Genomic DNA, 23,725 nt, shown 5'->3' on the forward strand with positions numbered 1-23,725 from the left:
CCTTTTTTTTAAATTTAAATTTTGTTCATTTTTAACAAAGTTACAGCTGCTTTAATTTTGCCTATTTTTAAAGATAAATTTAGTGTTTTTTTTTAATATCTGACACATTGAAGATAATGAAAGTGCTTCTAGCATGCTCGGATTTTAGATTTCGAATATGCAACAAAATCAATATGTAAGTATTTCTTCAGAAAAATGTATCAACATTGGTTAGCGCTTAAACGTTAAATTTTCTTTTCCTGCGTTAAAAACTAAAGCTACAATATATATATATATATATATATATATATATATATATATATATATATAGGCTATATATATAACGACATTGTATTTTTAAGGACTGTGATTTTAATGCATTTAGTTATGTGATAATATTTAATTCATTTACTCGATTATGTAGCTCTACTAAATTAGAGTCTTTTGAATCTGAATCCTTTAAACGAAATTGGACAATTCGTTGAATCTAAGTTTATCAGATTTTATCTTTCTTCCTATTTTTATCCGACACTGTATACTTGTCGTAACTTTTCGTTGGATCAGAAGGTTTCCATCTACTCGCTGGAAAAATGTATTTATTCCTCTCGTACCATGATCTAATGAGAAATATGTAACATAAAAGATAATTATACAAAGTATTCTTTTAATGATAAATACCTAAGTAAAATTTTTCCGGCATGTGATTCCTCGGTTTTGACAGAAGCGTCGTGCATAACACGAATATCATTATGAACGTCAAATGTGAACAGAGGTTCGCTTTTTCCTCGTGCCTAATCGCAATATTACATACATTAAAATAACATGCCAACATTGTGATATTGCTTCATAAGTTTTATCATTTAGTATCTTTACCTTAGATACAATAAAATCGTAAAACGTATAATGGTGCGGTAATATAAGAAAGATCCTCCTTGACATACATTAACTGATCTGCCATTACTGTTTTAAGCTCGCTGAATTCACGCCTTAGAACTTCTAAACATCTCTGAAAAAGCTGATAAATAGAATTACCTGTATCTGAAAATTTAATTTATGCAGTAGAACATTATATATATATCACGCCAATGTTACTCCAAAAGTGACACTGGAGTATTTTAATAACTTAAAAATTCTCTAAATCACTAAAACATTCACCTTTCTTCATTATAACACTCCGACGATGGCCATCAGATCCATCCCAATAACTGAATGAATTTCTTCTTCCTTCAACGCGTTCTGCTTTCTAGCCCATTCTTGCCTCAATTATTCTTCCTTAACCCTCAGGGTACACACTGGAACGTAACTTTTTTATAGTCTGTACCCTGAGGGTTAAGTTTATTTTCCTCTTCCTCCCTTTCCCTATCTGGCAAGAAACTTGTATCTACATCTGGATTTTTCTTAATCACGGGGCCATCAGATTGCACATTTTCTGACTGCGGGGATTTTTCGGCATTGTCTTCGTCAGAAGACATCTGAGCTTCATCTTCGTCTTCGTCCAGATTAAAAGACAAAGCTTGAATCTGTCTCTTTTGTTTGTTCTTTTCTGTCTGCTTCGCCGCTAGCGTTTTTTCCTTTTCCTGCTCTTTTCACGTTCCTTCTATCAAAGCATAAAACACTGGGCAAAAATCACATAACATTCAGAGCACTGGGCAGAAATCACACACACACACACACACCCACACCCACACCCACACCCACACCCACACCCACACCTCCACCCACACCCACACCCACACCCACACCCCCCCACACCCACACACCCACACACCCACACACCCACACACCCACACACTTACACACCCACACACCCACACACACACCCACCCACCCACACACCCACCCACACACCCACCCACCCACCCACACACCCACCCACACACCCACACACACACCCACCCACACACTCACCCACACACCCACCCACACACCTACACACACACACACCCACACACACACCTACACACACACCCACACACACACACCCATACACACACCCACACACACACCCACAAACACACCCACACCCACAGCCACACACACACCCACACCCACACCCACACCCACACCCACCCACACCCACACACCCACACCCACACACACACACACCCACACCCACACTCACACACACACACACACACACACACACACATAATGTTCGATGATTTTAACTATAAAGTAAATTGCTGTAAACAGAATGATCGCAACAATAATATTATAATTGCACTATTGTGTCTTTCTATCTGTTAATATCTGTATGTAATGTAAAAGATTGCTACATATTGAAACTTAATATTTTATTAATTAAAAATTACAATGTACCTAAAATATAATGAAAGTTGCCAGAATTCCAAAAAGTAAAATTAATTGAAGTCGGACGAATTTAGATTGCTGATAAGGCCATAGACCAACTACAAGTACCCAGGTAGCACAACGTCGTCAATTAGACGTCTTTTTTGCGTACGCATTCGCCAGAACGTACGTCAAACTGACGGTCAGTATGACGTCTAAATGACCCTATATTGATGGCCATTTGTCACAGCATAAGTGACGTCATCGGATGACGTCAAATTTACATCAGTATATGACGTAAGTTTATAATAATTTAAAAAATGCTCTAAAAATGACATAAATATGAGTCATTTAAAGGTATGTATATGCCGTTATGCTTTTGTGAATTAAGAATTTTAGAAAAACAAAAAAAAAAGAAAATACATTTATTATGTATATGTCGTGTGTGCATACAGCCACGCGGTCACCCATCTAATTGTAAGTCAGTACCGCACTTAACGTTGCTTGACATCGATGATCGAACGGACTAGTGGTGATCCTTTGACTCTGGCGCTTTCTTGTTGCTAATACTCCTATATAACATATCTTTATAGTGTTCAAAAATTGTTTAATGATAATAACTGGTAAATATTAAAAATAATAACATAATTACAATTAATGTACAATAATTATTAATATAAAAAATTCGTATATTTAACATAATATATAATATTAATATAATAATATTAACAATATATGAGAACGCCTAAAGACGCTACCTGACAAAATAAAGAATTTTTTTAATGAATCGAATCAAAGTTGAAAAATAATTAGAAATCAAATTTAAAGAAACAAATCTAAAAAAAATCAATCTTTACTTTATGTATGTGCATATATGTTCACGGAGTAAGTTATAGTACTATATTTTCTATTATTCTTATAATATTTCTGCAATGTTGTTCTAATATTTCAACGAAATGTTGCAATTGTCTCTACAACATTGCATTGCAACTTGTAACGTTCCTGCATTCTCTTGCAAGCTTCATGCTATATGGGTCTGTTTTAATTAAAAAAAACTCAAAAAATAAAAATAAAATTATTGTGTACCAAATTTGGTCTTAAAATAACGTCTAATTCATGTCCTTTTCATGACGTCATACTTTCGTCCACAATAAGACGCCAAATACATATGTCATATAAATGACATATGACGTCTTGGACGAAAAATGACCTTAAATTGACGTCAAAAAGACCATATGCGCTACCTGGGTAATAGAAGCCGATTGAGTCTGATATGCAAATAGTCGATTCAGATCATTTCTTCATTGAGCATTGAAATGCAATTGACGGAAAAGAAATTGATTTGCTTGTTTTTTGTTTACTTGTGGGTTGAGTTTTCTTGTTTCCTTTTTTTTATTTTAATTTAACACAAATTGTCTAATTTAAGGTGATCCTAAAACCGTGATCCTAGCCGGTTTTTTTCAGTTTTTTTCTTAGCACTAATCTTTTAATTGGCTTTATAGAAATGCAAAATTCTTGTCTAGAATTAAAGTACGCATCAAAATCTAGGTCATGGTGGTCGAATTTATATCGAAAACGAAAAAAAATTAATATTTTTTGTTATACGTGACGACCACCACATATAAATTCGACCACCATGACCTAGATTTTGATGCGTACTTTAATTCTAGACAAGAATTTTGCATTTCTATAAAGCCAATTAAAAGATTAGTGCTAAGAAAAAAACTGAAAAAAACCGGCTAAGATCACGGTTTTAGGATCACCTTAATGTACATGCAAAATATAACGATATACCACCATGTGATCAACGTACCTTATAAAACAATTTTTACTGGCTATTTACACCTTTTTTTTAAGAGAGGAGTGTGTGGTCCAATCGATTGATTTGAGTATCGTAGCAACGTAATAATAATAACAACAGATGTTTACTTCCCATAAAGAAATACTTCGTGAAGAGGCTTGCGTGACAGCGGACTGCGCAGATGCGATTCCACCCCTTCCAGCGCGTTATACTGTAACGTTCCTCGATCATTCTAGTTCGTGCCGTCGTGAGTTACGGTTATTTCTTCGCAATGGTACAACTTGCACTTGAAATGTCGACGTAACGATTGTCAATATACATATATTGCTGACAAATGTTACATATAATTCCTTCTTGAAAATATTTTTGATTCGAGTATATTTGTATTTCCTAAATGGTGTTTTCTTACTTTTGTTTGCCGATTGAATATTCTACACAGTTTTGTTTCTTTTTTATTTAAATATTCAGCTGAGTTGCCTAATTTTATTGACATGCAGTGCAACGAAACACCGTCGTGAGATCAACATATTTGGCCATTTACATTTTTATTCTAGAAAGGATGTATAGTTAAGTGATCGATTTTTATGTGACAATAAAGTAACAGATGTTTCCATCAGCAAGTGTTTTGCTGAGGGACTTGTGCGACAGTTGACTGTGCAAGTGCGGTTCGACCGCTTTCCAGCGTAATATATTTTATTTTAACGTTCTTCTTTCTGGTGTGTGCTGTCTTAAGTGACGTTTGATTCTTGAAGAAGGATCTTAGCTCGATACCTCGACGTAATGATTATCAATATACATTGTTGGTAAATATCATGAAATGTTTCCGTGAAAATATCTCTATTTTGTGTACGTTTGTGTGTTTTCTAAATTTTATTTCCCAAAATCTTACATCCATATGTGTTCAACATGCCTTATATCTGTACGATATATTTTATATTTACATTTCGCAATATCTCCGTTCGTAGGATACGTAGAGGAAAAATAAAAACACTTTCCTTATATAAATCAAACCCAAGCTATCGATTGAGCTTACTTAGAACTTAATCGATTTAGCCGTTATTGAGATCCGATAATCTCGGGTACTCGCAACTCTCGGGCTCCCGTAAAGATATACGGAGCGATCTCGCTACGCATATACTTGACTTGGTGCGAGACACTACCGTGTCTCTTAATATTATTTCTGTAACACTACTTGTGAACAAAGTTATAATTTTATAGATGTAAACTTTTGCCACCCGCAGATAATAATCAATATTTTCTCTACATTTTTTTACGTATATTGTTCTCAAGGTATTTATCGTGTAAATATGGATTAATTTGTGGGAAACTTTTTCTATATGAAATAATTAGATATTGAACATATACATATAATATTAAATAGTATTCGAAATTAAATAATGTTTATACGTTTTATATGAGAATAAAACTATAATGACAATTTTTGATGTAATTTAATAGTTAAATTATCCAAAATTGTATTGTATTTACAAAAAGAAACTTATTTCGTAAAAATAATTATACAAAACTTGAATAATGACGAATTTATATTGTACATAACGTTGTCATTTTTACATTCTGTAGTTTTTATAATTTAAAGTACCCCGATATTTTTATTTAACTAACGATTTTCTCTCGCGCAAACAATATTACAGAGAATATTATCTAAGAAAAAATCAATTATTTTAACACATTTAATTTGTGCAAGCTTTACTTAAATCACATTTTATTCTGTAAATTATAAAGATTTATAATCGATTTTTATTACACGGAAAAGAAATGATGTATCAACAACATCATTTTTTGTATCAACAGCATCAGTGTTATTAGATAATTGTTTTAATAATTTAAATATTTGGTCCAATAATATCCAGTTGAATTAACTACTTATGCTTGTGGCAGCCCGTGACGTCGACGTTTAATTGAAGCAACTTTATTTTTTTTCCGTGAGATATATATTATACCTTGATATTATTGTTGCATAGAATACATGAAGGTGAAATAAGACATCGATGCTTTTAATAACTGTAATAAAATATGTCTTTTTACGTTATCAGTGGAAGAGTGAATAGTCATTTTTAGATACTGTATAAATCTAATGATTATTACCGTGGCGAAACATTCTAAAGGTGCCACGAATATTTGACCGACATTTAAAGCAAAGGCTTTGCTGCTTCTTCGTAATATAAAGAGTATCAACCTTTTTGTGTGCACGGGGACTACATACCATCAAACATTGTATCTATAAAATAATGACAACAAATAAGAAGAATTTCGTTTATTGACAAAATGATCAATTATAATGCATAAGTACTTGCTGATATTTCAATTATCGTCAGTTTTAATTGCAGAGAGAGAGAGAGAGAGAGAGAGAGAGAGAGAGAGAGAGAGAGAGAGAGAGAGAGAGAGAGAGAGAGAGAGAGAGAGAGAGAGAGAGAGAGAGAGAGAGAGAGAGAGAGAGAGAGAGAGAGAAAGAAATTGTACGTATCCTATGCGAAATTTAGGATTGAGACGTCGCGCATTGAGATGTTGTCAAATATAATTGTTTTGGTAAATTGAACAATGAAAAGTTAATGAATAAAGATTTCTCTTCCCTCCCTCTCAAATAATTGAGGAGGATAATTATTATAATAATTTCAATATTTGTATAATTATACTAATTATTAATATTTGATTTTACTACTCAAATATGTACAATACAATTAATGATATACAATTATATGGACATTATATAAAACAATTTCTTCCGCTGTAATATATATGTAGTTATTGTGATCCATAACTTCTTGTCCGGTATAGTTAGCTAAGAACATGTACAAAAGAATGACCGACACAATCAAAAGATGAAATACGAATTCTTTTTTGTTTCCGAGCGACACATTGCACACTGAAAAATCTGAAATCTCATGATTATGATCAAAGTTCTAGTTATATTTAATAATTATTTATTTTATATGCAAAAATAGGTTATTATAAAATTACAAATGAATAATACAAAAAAAATATCCATAATTTTTTCTCTTTTCTCAAAAATTTTGATTGTTTAAAAATAAATTAACACTTGTTTTCAATTACTTTTGTAATTATTGATTATATCATTCATTATCTGCAAAGTCTTTAAATATTATGAGAAAATTTACAGAAGTCATTGAATAATATGTTCAAAAATGTGAGAGAGAAAACTCACTGCAAAAAGATTGAGACTCAAAGAAATTACATTAATCGCTTTTAAGAAAAAGAAGGATCTCTTAAAGCTGGATAATAAAAATTGAGAATACCTTAAAAAAGTAAAATATTATGACAAATGCTATGTAAATAATATCATATATGAACACCAACTTTAAAGCTTTGCGTTGAATGTCAACGGCATAAATTATTTCTTGTAAATTATAAGCTCGTTTTTTGTACTGATATTTTCGAGCATTTTTATTATCGCTTGCTCGATACGATAACTATAAATTAATTTTAGGCTATAAATACATAGTTCTCCGTAATTTGTTTGTACGAAGGCATTTGATGCAAAATAAGTCTTATTTTCAACTATATAACTTTTGTATTTTTTCGTAGATTTGTTTTTTACCTGGCAATTTTAAACAATTCGCAAGCGTGTATGAGATATCCTCTGATGAGTAATGTCCCTGTTGCTGTCACTGTAGTTGCTCCTATACATACGACTGCATTTGAATGCAACAAAATTATGTAGAAATATTTTTCTTGATCGATAAAATATTCAGTCATGAAATGCAGTACTCGACGTGGCTGCGATCCATTTATATGCAAAGGAATATCAAGAACTGGCGTCAAAATTGGCAATAAAATAACGATAAATAAACAGCACATGCTGAACACTTGAGTGAACACTATAAGAGCATTTGAAAAAAATTACTATATAAATTTTGCTTTTTTTAATGTCCCGAAATATTATAAGTAATATATTTCAAATTTCTATGCTGTATAATTTTTTCCAGTATGATATTTTATGCAAATGATGACTGCAAAAAATTCTTACGTTTTAAACGTACTATTTAAAATGAAACGTGTATAGGACTTATATTCCGTATAGTAAAAATATTCTTTGACTTTTTAAAATAATTTTTAAATTATATCTTTACATTTTAGAAATATGTTGATTATATTTAGTGTATAAGTATAAAAAATAATAATGTTTAATTCATTCATTCATTCATAATGGCGCAACAGTCCTAGTCGGACCTGAGCCTCCCCCAAAGTCATGTGCTTTTGGTGCACACGTAAGTTGTACACAAGCACATGGGACCTACAGTTTTAACGCTGAATCCAAACGGCAAGTAGAGGGGGTTTCGAGGCAAGGAATACTCCTGACGGGCTGCTATTCCGTCGAGGAGGAGAAAAAAGCGATACAATTTTATTTATTTTGGTTCTACCAGGACTGGATTCGAACCTGAAATCTTTGGTTTAGCAGACCAGTGCGCTGTCTGCTATGCCACGCTCGCTCACAATATATCATATTATATTATAAAATATGTATAATGTATAAAAGTTGTATAATTATCTATAATTGAATTACTATAATTGATTGCATAAAAATAATGTATGATTATATAAAAATGTATATTATAATTACTTAACATTATTTATATGTTATATTAATTATTTAATATTAAATAATAAATTTTAAATATATAGTGACTTACGACATAATAAAACGTATTAAAATATACCTGAAATATAATGCAGCTTATCAAAATACCAAAAAACAAAATTAATTGAAATCGAACAAGTTTTGATTGCTTGTAGGGCCATAAGCCAATGGCGAGTAGAAGAATCCGATTGAGGTCAAAATACTTGGTCTCAACTGAAGTCATCTCTCGGCAAACATCGAGACACATCTAAATGCAAAAAAGACAACAAAGTTTTATATCCCCTTCTTCCAGACAGATAAGTCTAATATTTTTTCTACGCTAAATTAAATAGCGATATAAAACGCTATAGCCTAATTTGGCATAGAATGGGATATAATATAAAATATTATTATGGGATCGAGACACTTTTATATCTTGACAATTTTGCTAGGAAACAGACAATCGATTTTACACCGAATGAAATTTAGCAGCTGTTTATTTCACACAACAAAAACACATATAAGGTGAATTCTTTAACGAAGTCTATGCAGGTGCATGAACTCACTCGATTCCAGCGACCGCGACGTTGTTATACGTGTTTCATTTGCGTGTGTGCAGTCGTAGGATACGTTAGATGTTTCGAAGCATTGGAACTGCCTCAAAAGTTGATACGAATCATGTGCGAGGTTATTACTGGCGAAATGAAAGGTACTGTAAAATGGACTGTAAAATATTAAAAATGTAGAAAATATCAAAGTTTATTAAATGTGTTGCATCTAAGTAAAAAGTACTGCATTCTCTGAAGCAGGTATTAAAAGTATTAAAGTACTCACTTTTTTGATCGTGCACAAAATTTTTATTTGTTATATCTCTTGTAACTTTATATTTCCTATCCTGATAAATTAACATTACTTTCGTAATTTTTGCATTACATAACTTTTTATATATGATTCTTGGAATTTGAATATTATGAGATGATCTACACAATTCATTGCATTAAATGTTTAAGAATGAAAGATATTCACTGCGCAAAAAGATTAACTTAAAGAAATTAATAATTATTAATAAAGAGAAGAATCTTTCAAAGCTGGATAATAAAAATTCGGTCAGCAGTTAAGCAATCAATGAAATGTGGAAAATTAAATAGAGATGTTTATTTCTCATAGAAAAATACTTATATATATATTTCCTGCAAAAAGTCGCGCAAGCATTCGTCAGTTTTCAATAATGAAATGACATGTCTCATCCGTTTCGTGATACGCCGATAAGTTATGTTGTATCATTCAGAAAATTTATGCAGGTAATCTTTTGACTCACATATATTCTGTTCAAAAAGTCCCCTTTGCCTTTATAACTTTTGTGGGTGAATTGTAAGTTTTCTGCTTTATCTCCTTCGATATGTCCCTTCTCGGTTGATACTCCCAACGTCATTTCTACTTTTCGAAGCAATTCTGGTAAGCGTTTTTTAGAATCGCGCGTAAGTTTGTCTGCAAATTTTCTTTAATGTCTGAGAAAAAAAGGATTGAAAACTGTAGAAAGACAATTCGTGATTTTTTTACCACGACTATGCGTTCGTGCACGCATCGCTGCTGATTTATTACTTCTGCACCTAAACAAAGATGATAGTGCATTCTCAGTCTACCTACTCTCACGACCTGGCTTTTGCAGACATTTTCTTTTTTTCAAAACAAAATCCACGTTGAAAAGCTAAAGAATTCGACACTCGAAGACATTAATGAAAATTCATAGACGGATTTAACCTTTGTTGTGCACACCTCTTCGAAATTACGTATTATGCACAGGAGGTATTTCATACCCCAGTCACTTTTAAACGTTTATTACAGACGTACAATTCGTTATTTTGACTCAAACAAAATTGCTGGCTATTGTTCAAAGCTTCCAAAATAAGGTCTAATAGGTTTCATTAATATTTTGCAACATAAAAGAATTATAAATGATATGTTAACTAAAGAAACCGAAAAATGGACTTTTCACTTAAAAATGCATAAAAAATTCAATTTTAAATATTTTTTAATAATTTTTGCGGGATTACTTTCTTGAAATACTACACTTTCAAGGAAAAATATTAGTTTATAGCGGAGTTGAAAAAAGTATATTTATATTGCTATGAAATCACACGTTTTTCAACTTCTCATCACTGCCAAGAGCAGACTAAAGCCGGGTGGGCAAAACTATGTATAGGATCTTGAAGTGTTATTCCTAGACTACAGATAAATGGCAGCACAGGTCCCGATTCGCATTGCACGTATTAGAAAAACGCGTTTGGAAATACGCTGGGGTATTTTCTACCCCAGAGTGCACAACTAAGGTTAACGCTCGTAATTTTCAAAAAATGCATACTTACTAGGACCGCTTACAAAAGCGAAAACAACGTTGGAAGTAGTGTATCAATCGAGCAGAAACATATTTCGAAGGAGATAGAGTTGATTAAATTATAAATAAACCCCCAAACATTATAAAGACATAGTTTGGAAACTTTTTGAACAGCTCTCGGTAAGACTGTAGTGTACTACTCAAGTCCAATTTTGATGAAATTTTACAGGTACGTAGTACTTACTAAATGTTGTTGGAGCCACTAATGCGGAGTTGTATGGCACGCCGTTTTACTTTTTAATGGCATCAATAATATTTCACACAATATAAAAGTTTCCAAAAATAATTGTCTTAAGAAAAATAGCGATTCTTACTAATGATTTTAAATTATGTCGAATATAATAAAAATTGAATGAATTAAAATTATGTCGGGACATAAAAATAATTCCGAATTTTTATTATGTTCCGACATCATTGTAATTCATCCAATTAAAATTATATTGGAACATAATAAAAATTGTACGGCAAGCCGTTTTACTTTTTAATAGCATAATAAATATTCCATTTAATACAAAAGATAAAAAAATAATAGTCTACAATTCTTATTAATGAATTAAAATTATGTCTGGACATCATAAAAATTAGATGAATTAAAATTATGTCGAGACATCATAAAAATTGGATGAATTAATATTATGTAGAAACATCATAAAAATTGTATGAATTAAAATTATGTCAAGACATCATAAAAATTGTATGAATTAAAATTATGTCAAGACATCAAAAAAATTGTATGAATTAAAATTATGTCAACATCATAAAAATTGAATGAATTAAAATTATGTTGATACGTAAAAATAATTCCGAATTTTTATGATGTCTCGACATAATTTTAATTCATCCAATTTTTATAATGTCTCGACATAATTTTAATTCATCTAATTTTTATGATGTACAGACATAATTTTAATTCGTGCGAAATTAAAATTATGTCGGGACATAAAAATAATTCCAAATTTTTATTATGTTCTGACATAATTTTAATTTGCCTAATTTTTATTATGTTTGACATAAATTTAATTCATTAGTAAGAATCGCTATTTTTCTCAAGACAATTATTTTTTGGAACTTTTATATTGTGTAGAATATTATTTATGCTATTGAAAAGTAAAACAGTGCACCATCCAATTTTTATGTATATCAAATTTTAATTCGATGAATTAAAATTATGTTGCGACATCATAAAAATTGGATGAATTAAAATTATGTCGACACGTAAAAATAATTCCGAATTTTTATGATGTCTTGACATAATTTTAATTCATTAATAAGAATTGTGGACTATTATTTTTTGATCTTTTGTATTGAATAGAATATTTATTATCCTCTTCTAAAAAGGAGATGTGAAGTTTATTGTTGTCGCTTTTCCGCGATGCCGATTGGTTCTCATGCTGCGCTTACTTCATTTGCAGCTGTCATTGTATATTTTGACAGTTGTGTGTATCAAGGAGTTAATAGTGTAATAGTAATAGCATAATGTTAAAGCTAAATAGCGCGCGCGAAGCGCGCGTCTGTAGTGTCTAGTGCTATTAAAAAGTAAAACGGCTTGCCGTACAATTTTTATTATGTTCCGATATAATTTTAATTGGATGAATTACAATGATGTCGAAACATAATTTACATAATAAAAATTCAGAATTATTTTTATGTCCCGACATAATTTTAAATCATTCAATTTTTATTATGTTCGACATAATTTAAAATCATTAGTAAGAATCGCTATTTTTCTTAAGACAATTATTTTTGGAAACTTTTATATTGTGTAGAATATTATTGATGCCATTAAAAAGTAAAACGGCGTGCCATAATTTATATTTTATGTATGTCCAGACATAATTTTAATTCGTGAAATTAAAATTATGTCGGGACATAAAAATAATTTTAAATTTTTATTATGTCCCGACATAATTTTAATTCATCCAATTTTTATTATGTTCGACATAATTTAAAATCATTAATAAGAATCGTCATTTTTCTTAAGACAATTATTTTTGGAAACTTTTATATTGTGTAGAATATTATTTATGCTATTAAAAAGTAAAACGGCGTTCCATAGAGTTGCAGAAATACTTATAGACGTTAAATTAAATAATGAGGTCGAAAGTAGGATCAAAATTTTGACTCGAATAATTTCCAAGAAAATTAAATTTCAATTATTCGGCTTAATTAACGTTTTTTAAGATTTCGAAATGAAAAAAATAATAAGAATTTTAAAATATTTTGCTAAACTGTTTTATTTTATTAGTGTATTTGGAAACTGTAGGAGAGACCGAGGCTAAACAGTCCGTTTTTTTTCGGTGCCGATTTTTAACAACAAAATAAATAATTGTAGTTAAATGTGGTACACCACTGTAAAGAGTGAACCTTTAGCTACAAAATTTATATAGGAAATTTTTGTCTACGTTGCTTTGTTTAACCGGTATAGAGCAAAAACGACAACGGTGGAAAAATTGAAATCTCAAAAATGCCGGGGTATAACAGTCTGCACTGCATTTTCAATACATATACGTACATCTAATCCTAAAAAATAATAGGATACATTTTAATAATTGTTTTTTAAGAGAAAAATATAAAAATTTATTTAAAATTTTTATGCGAAACATTATTAAAAAATAGTTACGAGGGTTCCTCTTTCCGCAGAAGTCACTCGCCCGACTGTTTCACCCCTCGACGTCCGATGACTCTATTCGGTGTCTGAACGGTTGTAATTTCCGTCTCATCCATATTCCATATGCAGTGAGCCCGAAAATGCCTTGGAAATGCACCCGGACTGCTTACTGACCGATTAGCCCCAAACACAAGTTCCAGGTTTGATCGCCCACGAAATATTAGACATCAACGATAATGAAAAAACTACACTGGATTCGTGTTCATCATGCATTACTCTTTATAATCACGTGCCTCGAGATTTGGGGAGCAAATATTATTGCAGATATTACAAAATTTCCACGCGCAGAAAATGTAACTTTCACCTTCCGAAAACACGTTTGCCCTCGTAAAAATCATAACACGGCAGGTAACCTGCCGAAACTCTGTTGGTCACATGGGTACTATAAGCAGCGTTTACAATGTTAATAGCGAGTTCGCACAATATACAGATTCCGAGATATTTGATTAGACGTATTTACCCCGTAGACGTTTTAGCCCCGGTCTCCCCTACTAAGTGTTGACCAAATATCATTATCAAGAAAAAAAACAAATAAAGATTTCTTACATTCTTCTAATATTTTTTACATTGTAAATAATGGGCAGTTTGGGATAAATCTCGCTTTTTTGCGTAGAAATTGCAAACCTATGTAAAAGTTGTTTTATTTATGAAACTTCTTTTGTTAATAACTCTTTAATAAACTACGAATCGTAAAAACGACAATATCAAAAAATGAGAAAATAAGCTTCTTTGATTTCTTGGTTTTTTTTATAATGATATTTTGCCGACACTGTACGTACGTTTTTTTTATAATGATACTTTGACGACACTGTACGTACGCGTACAGTTTTTTAATACATTAATGAAAGAACATTTCAGTAAAATATTTTTGAATTCTAATTATCTTTGTATATCGAAATCTTGCAAAACGTTAAGTAGGCCGAATAATTAAAATTTGATTTTCTCGGAATTTTCCATATTTTCTTAGGTTATTCCTTACAATTTTATTTAAATCATTAATCAGCTTAGTGATTTTATGATTATGACATGTAAGTTGCACTAGTTTTCTCATTATTTTACTAGTTGATTACTAATTGTTATTGTTTTAACGGGCTGGCTCGACAATTCACTATGTAACTTATAGTATTGCACGACTTACAACCCGTATATATCCTGCAGGTATACTGGAGAGAACACCGGGAAAGCACAGATTAATAGACAGATAGCCAATGGCACCTCAAAAGTCGAGACCAGCATTTCCGTGCTTTAATTACCGACACACTTTGCCCCTTACCGACAGACTTTGCCCCTAGGATTGAGTCCGGACTAAATCACATTACAGACTTTGCCCCTGGTGCGAATCCGGACTAATTTTGCAGTGATGCCAGATTTCAGCAGTGATGTCAGATGCTCGATGCTCGGTCATCCGAACCGGCAAGAATCGTGCTAGGCTTCTTGTTAATATCTCGGCGCTCGCGCTCGCGCGCGCGCGTGCACTTAGGTCTTTGTCGTACTTATTAATAATTACTTATGACATTTATTGTCATTATATATATATATATATATATATGAAGCCGAGACCGAGGATTAATGAACAATACTATTGTTATTATATAATAATAAAGAAAACTTATTTTGTAATTTGAAAATAATTTTTTATTTTTTTATGAGCAAATCGTTAACTTTCCTAAAGTTGTTGGAAAATATGCGAATAATTTTAATGATTGTCAAATAATTTTCCTAGTTTATATTACTACCTAGTTAAATATAGTTTATATTTAGATAAAACAAGAGCCAATACCGAATAACAGGATTGTAAATAATATAGTTTAATATTCCGTTAAAATAACTGGGAGCGTTTCGTGCTTTACAGAGACTTTTTCAATCAATCAAATAAATCCCTCTAATGAACTGTAATACATTATCATAATAATCCCGTTACATAAAAAATCCGTCGAGAGATGAAATAAATTAAAAGGAAGTTTAACATCATAAGATTAACATTAATTAATAATTATAGCATTTTTATTATGGAATTTATCCTCTCTATTGATTTAAATCATATATAGCGGTCGTTTTTACTTTCTTAATATTAATAATTATAGTATTATTAAGAAGCCACATCAAGTTGAAAGCCCAAAAAACCGATGAACAAATAGTCGAAATGTATGCGTGGTCAAACTATAAATTTAATTAGAGAGTTGTTAACAATTTTTTAAAACTTAAAAAATAATTATTCGTTTAATGGCGAGAAAAATCGTGTTAGAAAGCTGAAAAATGTGGAGCGAACGGCCTTAACCCTCCGAGAACACAAAGGGTCAATTTGACTCTGTTTTTTTTGCCAGAAAAATTTTTAGCAAGAAATATTAAAAATAAAAAAAATAAAATTTTTTTCGTAAAGAAACTTTTTTCAAGAGAACACTGGGTCAATTTGACCCTACACACACTTTGATCGTCCATCATTTTAAATTGACGAGTGCGATCAGCTTGAAAAAATTTTCAGATGTACTTGGAACATTGTTAAATCAATTTATATAAATAAAAAGTGCCGTTGGAATTATTTACATATTTAAAAAAATTTTTTTTATTTTTTTTTGAATTTTTTTAAATATGTAAATAATTCCAACGGCACTTTTTATTTATATCAATTGATTTAACAATGTTCCAAGTACATCTGGAAATTTTTTCAAGCTGATCGCACTCGTCAATTTAAAATGGTGGACGATCAAAGTTGTGTAGGGTCAGATTGACCCTGAGTGTCCTCCGTGATTGAAAAAATAGGTGTGTTCTCGGAGGGTTAATCATTGCGTGTCAAAAAATTTTCCGAAGTCAAGCTGTGTAATAATAGTCAAGTAGTAAAAAATCTATAAATTAAGTAAAAATCGAATTCTTTAAAACTGTGACATAAAAAAGTAGTAATTCTCAACAAAAAGTAGACTTATAAACTCGAATTAGTATCAGCTAAATTCTCAAATTAACAAAGGCTCCTATACTTCAATTCCAAAAAACGACTGAACGAGCAAGGACTCAGAAATTTGTCAGTAAAGGTTGGAATCGTGGTGATAAATAAAGCTAGAGAAAGTAAGTTATTAATTTAATAATTATCCCTGGTGTAAAAATTTGACTGAAAATATAATGAAATTCTACTATCAATTGACCCCTTTTCATTATTATTCCATAAATATTATTATGAAAGTTTCAGTTTTCAGTTAATTTCAGTTAAATTCAATAACTTTCATGATATCTAATATTTTAACAAATTTTTCATTATTTTTTAACAGTATAATTTAATTTTTCTTATATTTCACAGTATTTACATTAAATTTCATAAAAAAAATTATGATTTATTTTGAAATATATTCAGTAACTTTTATTTCCTTTTCATCAATTTCATAGTACTTTCAGCAAAATATTTTTATCTGGGTCAATTGAGACATAATTTCAGTAAAATTCCATTATATTTAGTAAAATATTTCCATCAGGGTAATAATAATAGTAATAGGACTCTAAGATTTAAAATCAATTTAATATAAGAACGTCATTAAGTCCGAGCTAGGATCTAAGTATCTAAGTAGCAAATAATTTCCGTGTAAATTTCCAATTAAAAAACCCTGACTGAGATAATATTTTTTCGCAATAAATTCTTTACAGTAATATTCGGGAAAAGAGGGGATGTTAGATACGATTTGTATCAGCATCAAAAATTAAATCGATTTGCGATTTATTTAAGTAAATTTACTGTTCGAACGAAGAAGCTGTGTTTCAAGACCGACAATTCGTTGGCGCGCAGTTTAGTTGGAAATAGTATTGGAAATTCACACGGAAATTATTTGCTACTTAGATCCTAGCTCGAATTTGATGGCGTTCTTATATTAAATTGATTTTAAATCGCCGCAGCAGGGACTACTGTCAAAATGTATTCTGCGCTTAGCGCTGTTTATAATGTGCAAATAAAATATACGCTCGCTCATCGATCTGCATTAGTGTCATCTTGTGCACTGTGTTCATACAAGAATTCGTGCAAATGGAGTAAATTGCTACCTATGTGTGCACATGGGTGCATTTATATCTTACCGTTTAGAGTACAAAATATCTATTCTTTAATGGGTAAATATGATTGCAACCCGTCTGTAATACAGCAGCGTGTTTATAATCCAGTAAGTAAATTAATAGCAAAATTGTTGCCAATTTAGCATTAAACTCACTTACAAAGAACTTTGCCCATTTTTATAAAGGTAACGAGACTTAAAATGAAAGATTATTGTTAGAGGATCGAAATATTTCTGTATAAACATAATCCTTTATTGTAAGTTAATACCGTTCAGAGATACACTCTTTGAAAAATTAGAAAAATGTACGAAATGGCTTTGTTTCATTCGATTTTTCGACGTCCTAGGCATTTCCCTGTGATGACGGATAATAAACTATTTTAATATATCAATTGAAGTACTTTATACAAATAAATTTGTTACTACTGATCCAGCTAATTGCAAGTTTCTGGATGTGAATCAGGGATATTCAAAATAATTGATTGTATCCATTACCATTATCACCACGGAGAAATGTCCTGGATTCCGAGAAATCGAATGAAAGAATGCTATATAATATATTTTTCTAATGTTTCAGAGAGTGTATCTCTAACCAATGTCGACTTAGAGGATTATGTCTGTAGAGTAGTCTAATCCTCTAACACAATAATTTTTATTTTTTAGTAAAGTCTCGTTGTTAAACGCGAGGGTTCTAAAATAGACAGGGTTCTTTGTGGCAAATCCAATTATCAATAAAGTGAAACGTGATATAAAATAATGTAAAATTTCATAAAGTGAGAGAATGTAAATGTAATGTGTTATTATAAAATAACAATAAATATTTTAAAATTGAAAAATCTTCCTATACTTATCTTCCCGATAAATCATGTAATGGTCATCACCTGCGATGATGCATGTTTAAAACTTCCAAAGAACTTTGTTCCCAATTGCAAATAACACTTAATATAATACTAAAAAGCAACGTACATTAAAATATGTTTAACGCATTACATTTGTTTTGCTTTTTCACTTAACTTTTGCATATACTTACAATAGATTGGGCAGTAAAAATAATCAATAACTCAATAACATAAATGTTTTGTCGTTTATAGATCTTCACAAGTTCGAATTCCATTTCAACGATGACAAAATTTTTTCCTGTTCATATTTTTTATTGTTTTATCGTATATCGACTGATATCTTTCGGGAGATCGTATCTCAAAAACTGTCACTTTACAGGATTCGTAAATTTTTGTTTCGTTGATAAGCAACAAACAAGATAGTTTGCTTTACTGTTCAAAAGTATAGTGATTTGGAATTAAAATACAGCTTTATTGTTTAATTTGATATTATTCGTGGGAAACAAACGCAAAAACGCAATTTTTATAGATACAACGCACTTCAAAATTGTAATCAAATGAACAAGATACGACATATTTATTTTTAAATAACATTTATTATTGTTAACAGAGATATTGTAAGCGACCCAACTGGCCAAATTTTATTGATCTAAAACGCTACGTTTCGACCGTGGATCCGGTCCTTTTCAAGCGCAAATACACCTCTCAAAAATATCGATTAGTCAGGCATAATGCCCTAACTACGCCGAATCTAAAAACTAAACGACAAATTTCAGCACTCCGCAATAAGTAAACATAGAAATTTTGAACAATATAATAGCTTTCCTAAACCAATCGTTAATAAACACATCGCCAAGCGTCTAAACATTCTCAAAACACGTAACAATACACATAACACTCCCATTGACCATAATACAACCTTCGATTTAAAGAACTGCATACCTTTACCTTATATCAAAAAGTTGAGTGATAGCATTTGTCGCACGTTAAAAGAACTCCACATCACCACCTTATTTACGGTTCCTAAAAAACTCGACTGCCTAATAAGACGAGATAAGGATAGAATTGACGACCTTAAAAAAACCGACATAGTATACAAGATAAACTGCAGGGATTTGCAAGGCTACGTATATTGGACAGACTAAAAGACATTTGTGCACGCGCCTCAGGGAACACCAGGGCGATATCAGAAAGCACACTAGCAAACATTCCGTAGTGAGCGAACACAGAATGTCTTATGGGCATGATTTTGACTGGGGAAAGCCAGAAGTATTACATCAAGAAAGACATACTAGAAAGAAGGAATTAGCGGAGATGTTTTTTATTAAAAAATTTGACAAAACTATCAATTTACAAAAGGACACGGAGAGTCTTAACGTTCTCTACGAACATATCATAAAAGAATTATAACCTCTTCTCCTTCTTCGCTACTTCCCTCTCTACGTCCTAGCTTATTACTACGGCAACTGTTTGTTTTTATATTGTCAAGTTCATCAGTCTAAATTTTACCACCGCACGGCTCTGACATGACACAAACATCTAACGAAGCATGCCGTTTAACGAATATTTTATATTTTATCGTTTGATCCCGACGCACAAATATGTAAGTTTCTCTAATTTGTATAATTACGGACTTTTATTTTTCTATGTTTACTTATTGCGGAGTGCTGAAATTTGTCGTTTAGTTTTTAGATTCGACGTAGTTAGGACATTATGCCTGACTAATCGATATTTTTGAGAGATGTATTTGCGCTTGAAAAGGACCGGATCCACGGTCGAAACGTAGCGTTTTAGATCAATAAAATTTGGCCAGTTGGGTCGCTTACAATATCTCTGTTAATTTTAATTATTCACTGGCGACTCAAACTCTCTAATATTATATTTATTATTGTCATTTAAAAATAAATATGTCGTATCTTGTTCATTTGATTATAATTTTGAAATGCAAATGTGTCGTATCTACAAATACGAGAAAATACGAGAAAATTTCGACAACTATAATTCATTTTTGGTAATCTATTTCAAGATAGGATGTAGACACTTAGCTTCGGGGTTGCCTGACCGAGCGTTTAAGGTCGTTCTCCGGAAAATCGATTTTCTCTAGATTTTTTTTAAACTGTGAATATACGTTAATTTAGATGTGCTTTATGCGATAGTATAAATTTCAATACCTCTTGCGGTATTACATCGAGATACTGAGTTTCAAAATTTCAACTTTTAACATGTAATTCCTATTCCGAACTATTGTAAAATAAGAGACATTATAATGAATTGTGAAAAAAGTTTTCTCTAAATGTTTTTGAAAAATTAGTATATGATGCTCCATAAAAATAGAATAAATAATATGCAATTAAGTGTCAATACCCTTGCGGTACTCGTTCTCGAGAAATACTTGTGTAAAGTACGTGATTTGATGAATTTTTCGCTCGGTTCAGAGTGATAGAAGAGAAGAGGCGTCAGTTACTTGGCAACGCCGCATGAGTTCTCACGCGTGAAATTAACTTCTTATTTTTTAGATGTTATTATATAATATTTTGTATATAAACATTTTTTTAAGCACGAATACAAGTTGAGCACGACTGGAGCCGGAGAACATCCTTAAGCAGAAAAATCGGAAATTGTGTATATAAAATCGACCTCGAATTGTGTAAGATACGACCTCCCGAAAGATATCAGTCGATATGTGAAAAATATATTTCTTGATTAAATTAATAAATTAAAATTTAAGAAATTAATCATAAAATAAAAATTAATTTTATAAACTGAAATTTAAAATATTAGATATTAATTAAAATTTAAAGAAAAATAAAAATTATAGTCAATAATTTTATAAACTATAAATTAAAAATATTTCCGTAACATTCTTTGCAGTGTGTGTGGAGATGGGTATAGTATCGGTATTGTTAAATTGATTATCAATTTAACCCGTTGTGGTCACATGGGGTCCAGTGGACCCCAGGCTTTTTTTTTTTATTTTTTTCTTAAAAGTATATTATTTTGAGAGTAAAACGCACAAAGTTTTTTTACTCTATCTCAAAAAATTTTGATGAATATTTTTGTGAAAAAAATCAAATTTCTCGAAAAAAAAAATTTTTTTTCGCGTTTTTTCAACATAAAAAAATTTTTTAAATTATTGGATTATCAAGAGGAAGTCATAAATTAATTCCAGTTCAAGGTTTGAGTCGATACATCAAAAAAGAACGCAAATGGAAACTGTTGTGGGGTCCATTGGACCCCGTGTGACCACTACGTTATTTTTAGGAGGTGTGACCACAACGGGTTAATTATGTGATTGTACGTTTCAGTTTCAGACTGCGTTTCAAGATTGAAAGTACGGCGCGTGTAGTTGACGAAGCGAAAGAATATACTTTTAAAATTCACACGAAAAATTGTTACTATATAGCTGAACAAAATTCAGCCTGACCGTATTTGGCAGTTTAATTTGATGAAAATATTAATTTTATGAAATTACCAGGAAAATTACATAAAAGTTTATTTTTGAAATTTTAATTGATATACAAACATGAAACTTTCCTACACGACGGTATAAATAATAAATATAATTAATTGAATAAGTTTATTAAAGAAGCATCGCGAATTAAAATATTTATCTTTTATTTGTTCTTAAAAGAAATTTCTTATGTCATTTATGATTAAAAATATATAATTGATGCATGATTATTAACACCGAGATTAACACAGAATCTATTAATTGCGTCAAGAAGTTGCAACTATAATATATACATATACCATTCAGAATTTATGAATTATTTTTTAATTATGTATTTAAAGTTAAGGGTTTTTTTTAAATAACCGCAATATTAATCGGATGGCAAAGTTAATTAAAAATAGCGGATATTAAAAATAAAAATAATACAATTTTTACTTTTGACATCCGTCCGCTATATGGCTCCGACATTTTGAATTTATCAACTGAATTTAACATCAGATTAATATTTAGCAACCTGAAAAACTCTTAAATTTGAATAACAAAAAATTTCATAGTTTCTTAAATTAATAGTCTATGTAAGTCGCAACTTTGATGCAATAGACTCTATATTAATCATCAATATCTTTTTAACTACAATTGACATAACAAATTTCTTTTAAGGGCTGAAAGTCCTAACAATTAATTAACATACTTAATTTTGATTGCAATATAACTTGTCTAACATGTCACGCGGAGTTCTCGGCTTAGGGATCAGTGCTCTGATTCTATAACTATTAACAAAAAGTAGTTAAAAAGATATTGATGATTAACATAGAGTCTATTGCATCAAAGTTGCGACTTACATAGACTATCAATTATTAAGAAACTATGAAATTTTTTGTTATTCAAATTTAAGAGTTTTTCAGGTTGCTAAATATTAATCTGATGTTAAATTTAGTTGATAAATTCAAAATGTCGGAGCCATATATAGCGGCCGAATGTCAAAAGTAAAAATTGTATTATTATTATTTTTAATATCCGCTATTTTTAATTAACTTTGCCATCCGATTAATATTGCGGTTATTTAAAAAGAACCCTTAACTTCAAATACATAATTAAAAAATAATTCATAAATTCTGAATGGTATATGTATATATTATAGTTGCAACTTCTTGACGCAATAGATTCTGTGTTAATCTCGGTGTTAATAATCATGCATGCATCAATTATATATTTTTAATCATAAATGACATAAGAAATTTCTTTTAAGAACAAATAAAAGATAAATATTTTAATTCGCGATGCTTCTTTAATAAACTTATTCAATTAATTATATTTATTATTTATACCGTCGTGTAGGAAAGTTTCATGTTTGTATATCAATTAAAATTTCAAAAATAAATTTTTATGTAATTTCCCTGGTAATTTCATAAAATTCGTTATCATTATATTGTCGTTGCGCAGCTTTTTTATCATATATATATTATATCTGCACAGCGATAATATAACGATGATAACGAAACTGTATAGTTATAAGAGTTACAGCACCGGAAATACGTTGGCGCTGCAAGTTTATATTTTTTAATGAACTATAGCTCAAACGATTGCTCCCTAATTGCTCCCTTAGAATCAACAATTGCTCCCCTTTTAAAATTATTATTTTTTGAGATATTTAATAAAAACGAAAAATTTCTAATTT

General features: G+C 30.7%; 1 protein-coding gene, 1 long non-coding RNA gene and 1 pseudogene across 2 annotated transcripts; 1 reads left to right on the forward strand and 2 right to left on the reverse strand.

The window, feature by feature from the left end:
* Window positions 1-505: 505 nt before the first annotated feature.
* Window positions 506-1,633, reverse strand: LOC139818842 (uncharacterized). The gene is made up of 3 exons (XR_011733539.1): window positions 1,135-1,633; window positions 853-1,017; window positions 506-770 (listed from the first exon to the last, which is right to left on the reverse strand). It is a non-coding gene; the product is annotated as an uncharacterized lncRNA (long non-coding RNA).
* Window positions 1,634-4,274: 2,641 nt separating this feature from the next.
* LOC139818679 (fatty acyl-CoA reductase wat-like) overlaps window positions 4,275-23,725 on the forward strand; it is a 70,138-nt pseudogene continuing 50,687 nt past the window's right edge.
* Window positions 6,038-11,537, reverse strand: LOC139819163 (uncharacterized). The gene is made up of 6 exons (XM_071788362.1): window positions 9,501-11,537; window positions 9,233-9,390; window positions 8,716-8,934; window positions 7,647-7,939; window positions 6,176-6,290; window positions 6,038-6,091 (listed from the first exon to the last, which is right to left on the reverse strand). The coding sequence occupies exons 3-6, from the start codon at window positions 8,932-8,934 to the stop codon at window positions 6,038-6,040; spliced, it is 681 nt and encodes a 226-aa protein (XP_071644463.1). The 5' UTR covers window positions 9,233-9,390; window positions 9,501-11,537.

Source organism: Temnothorax longispinosus, chromosome 9 (genome assembly GCF_030848805.1).
Source record: "Temnothorax longispinosus isolate EJ_2023e chromosome 9, Tlon_JGU_v1, whole genome shotgun sequence".
NCBI classification, from domain to species: Eukaryota; Metazoa; Arthropoda; class Insecta; order Hymenoptera; family Formicidae; genus Temnothorax; species Temnothorax longispinosus.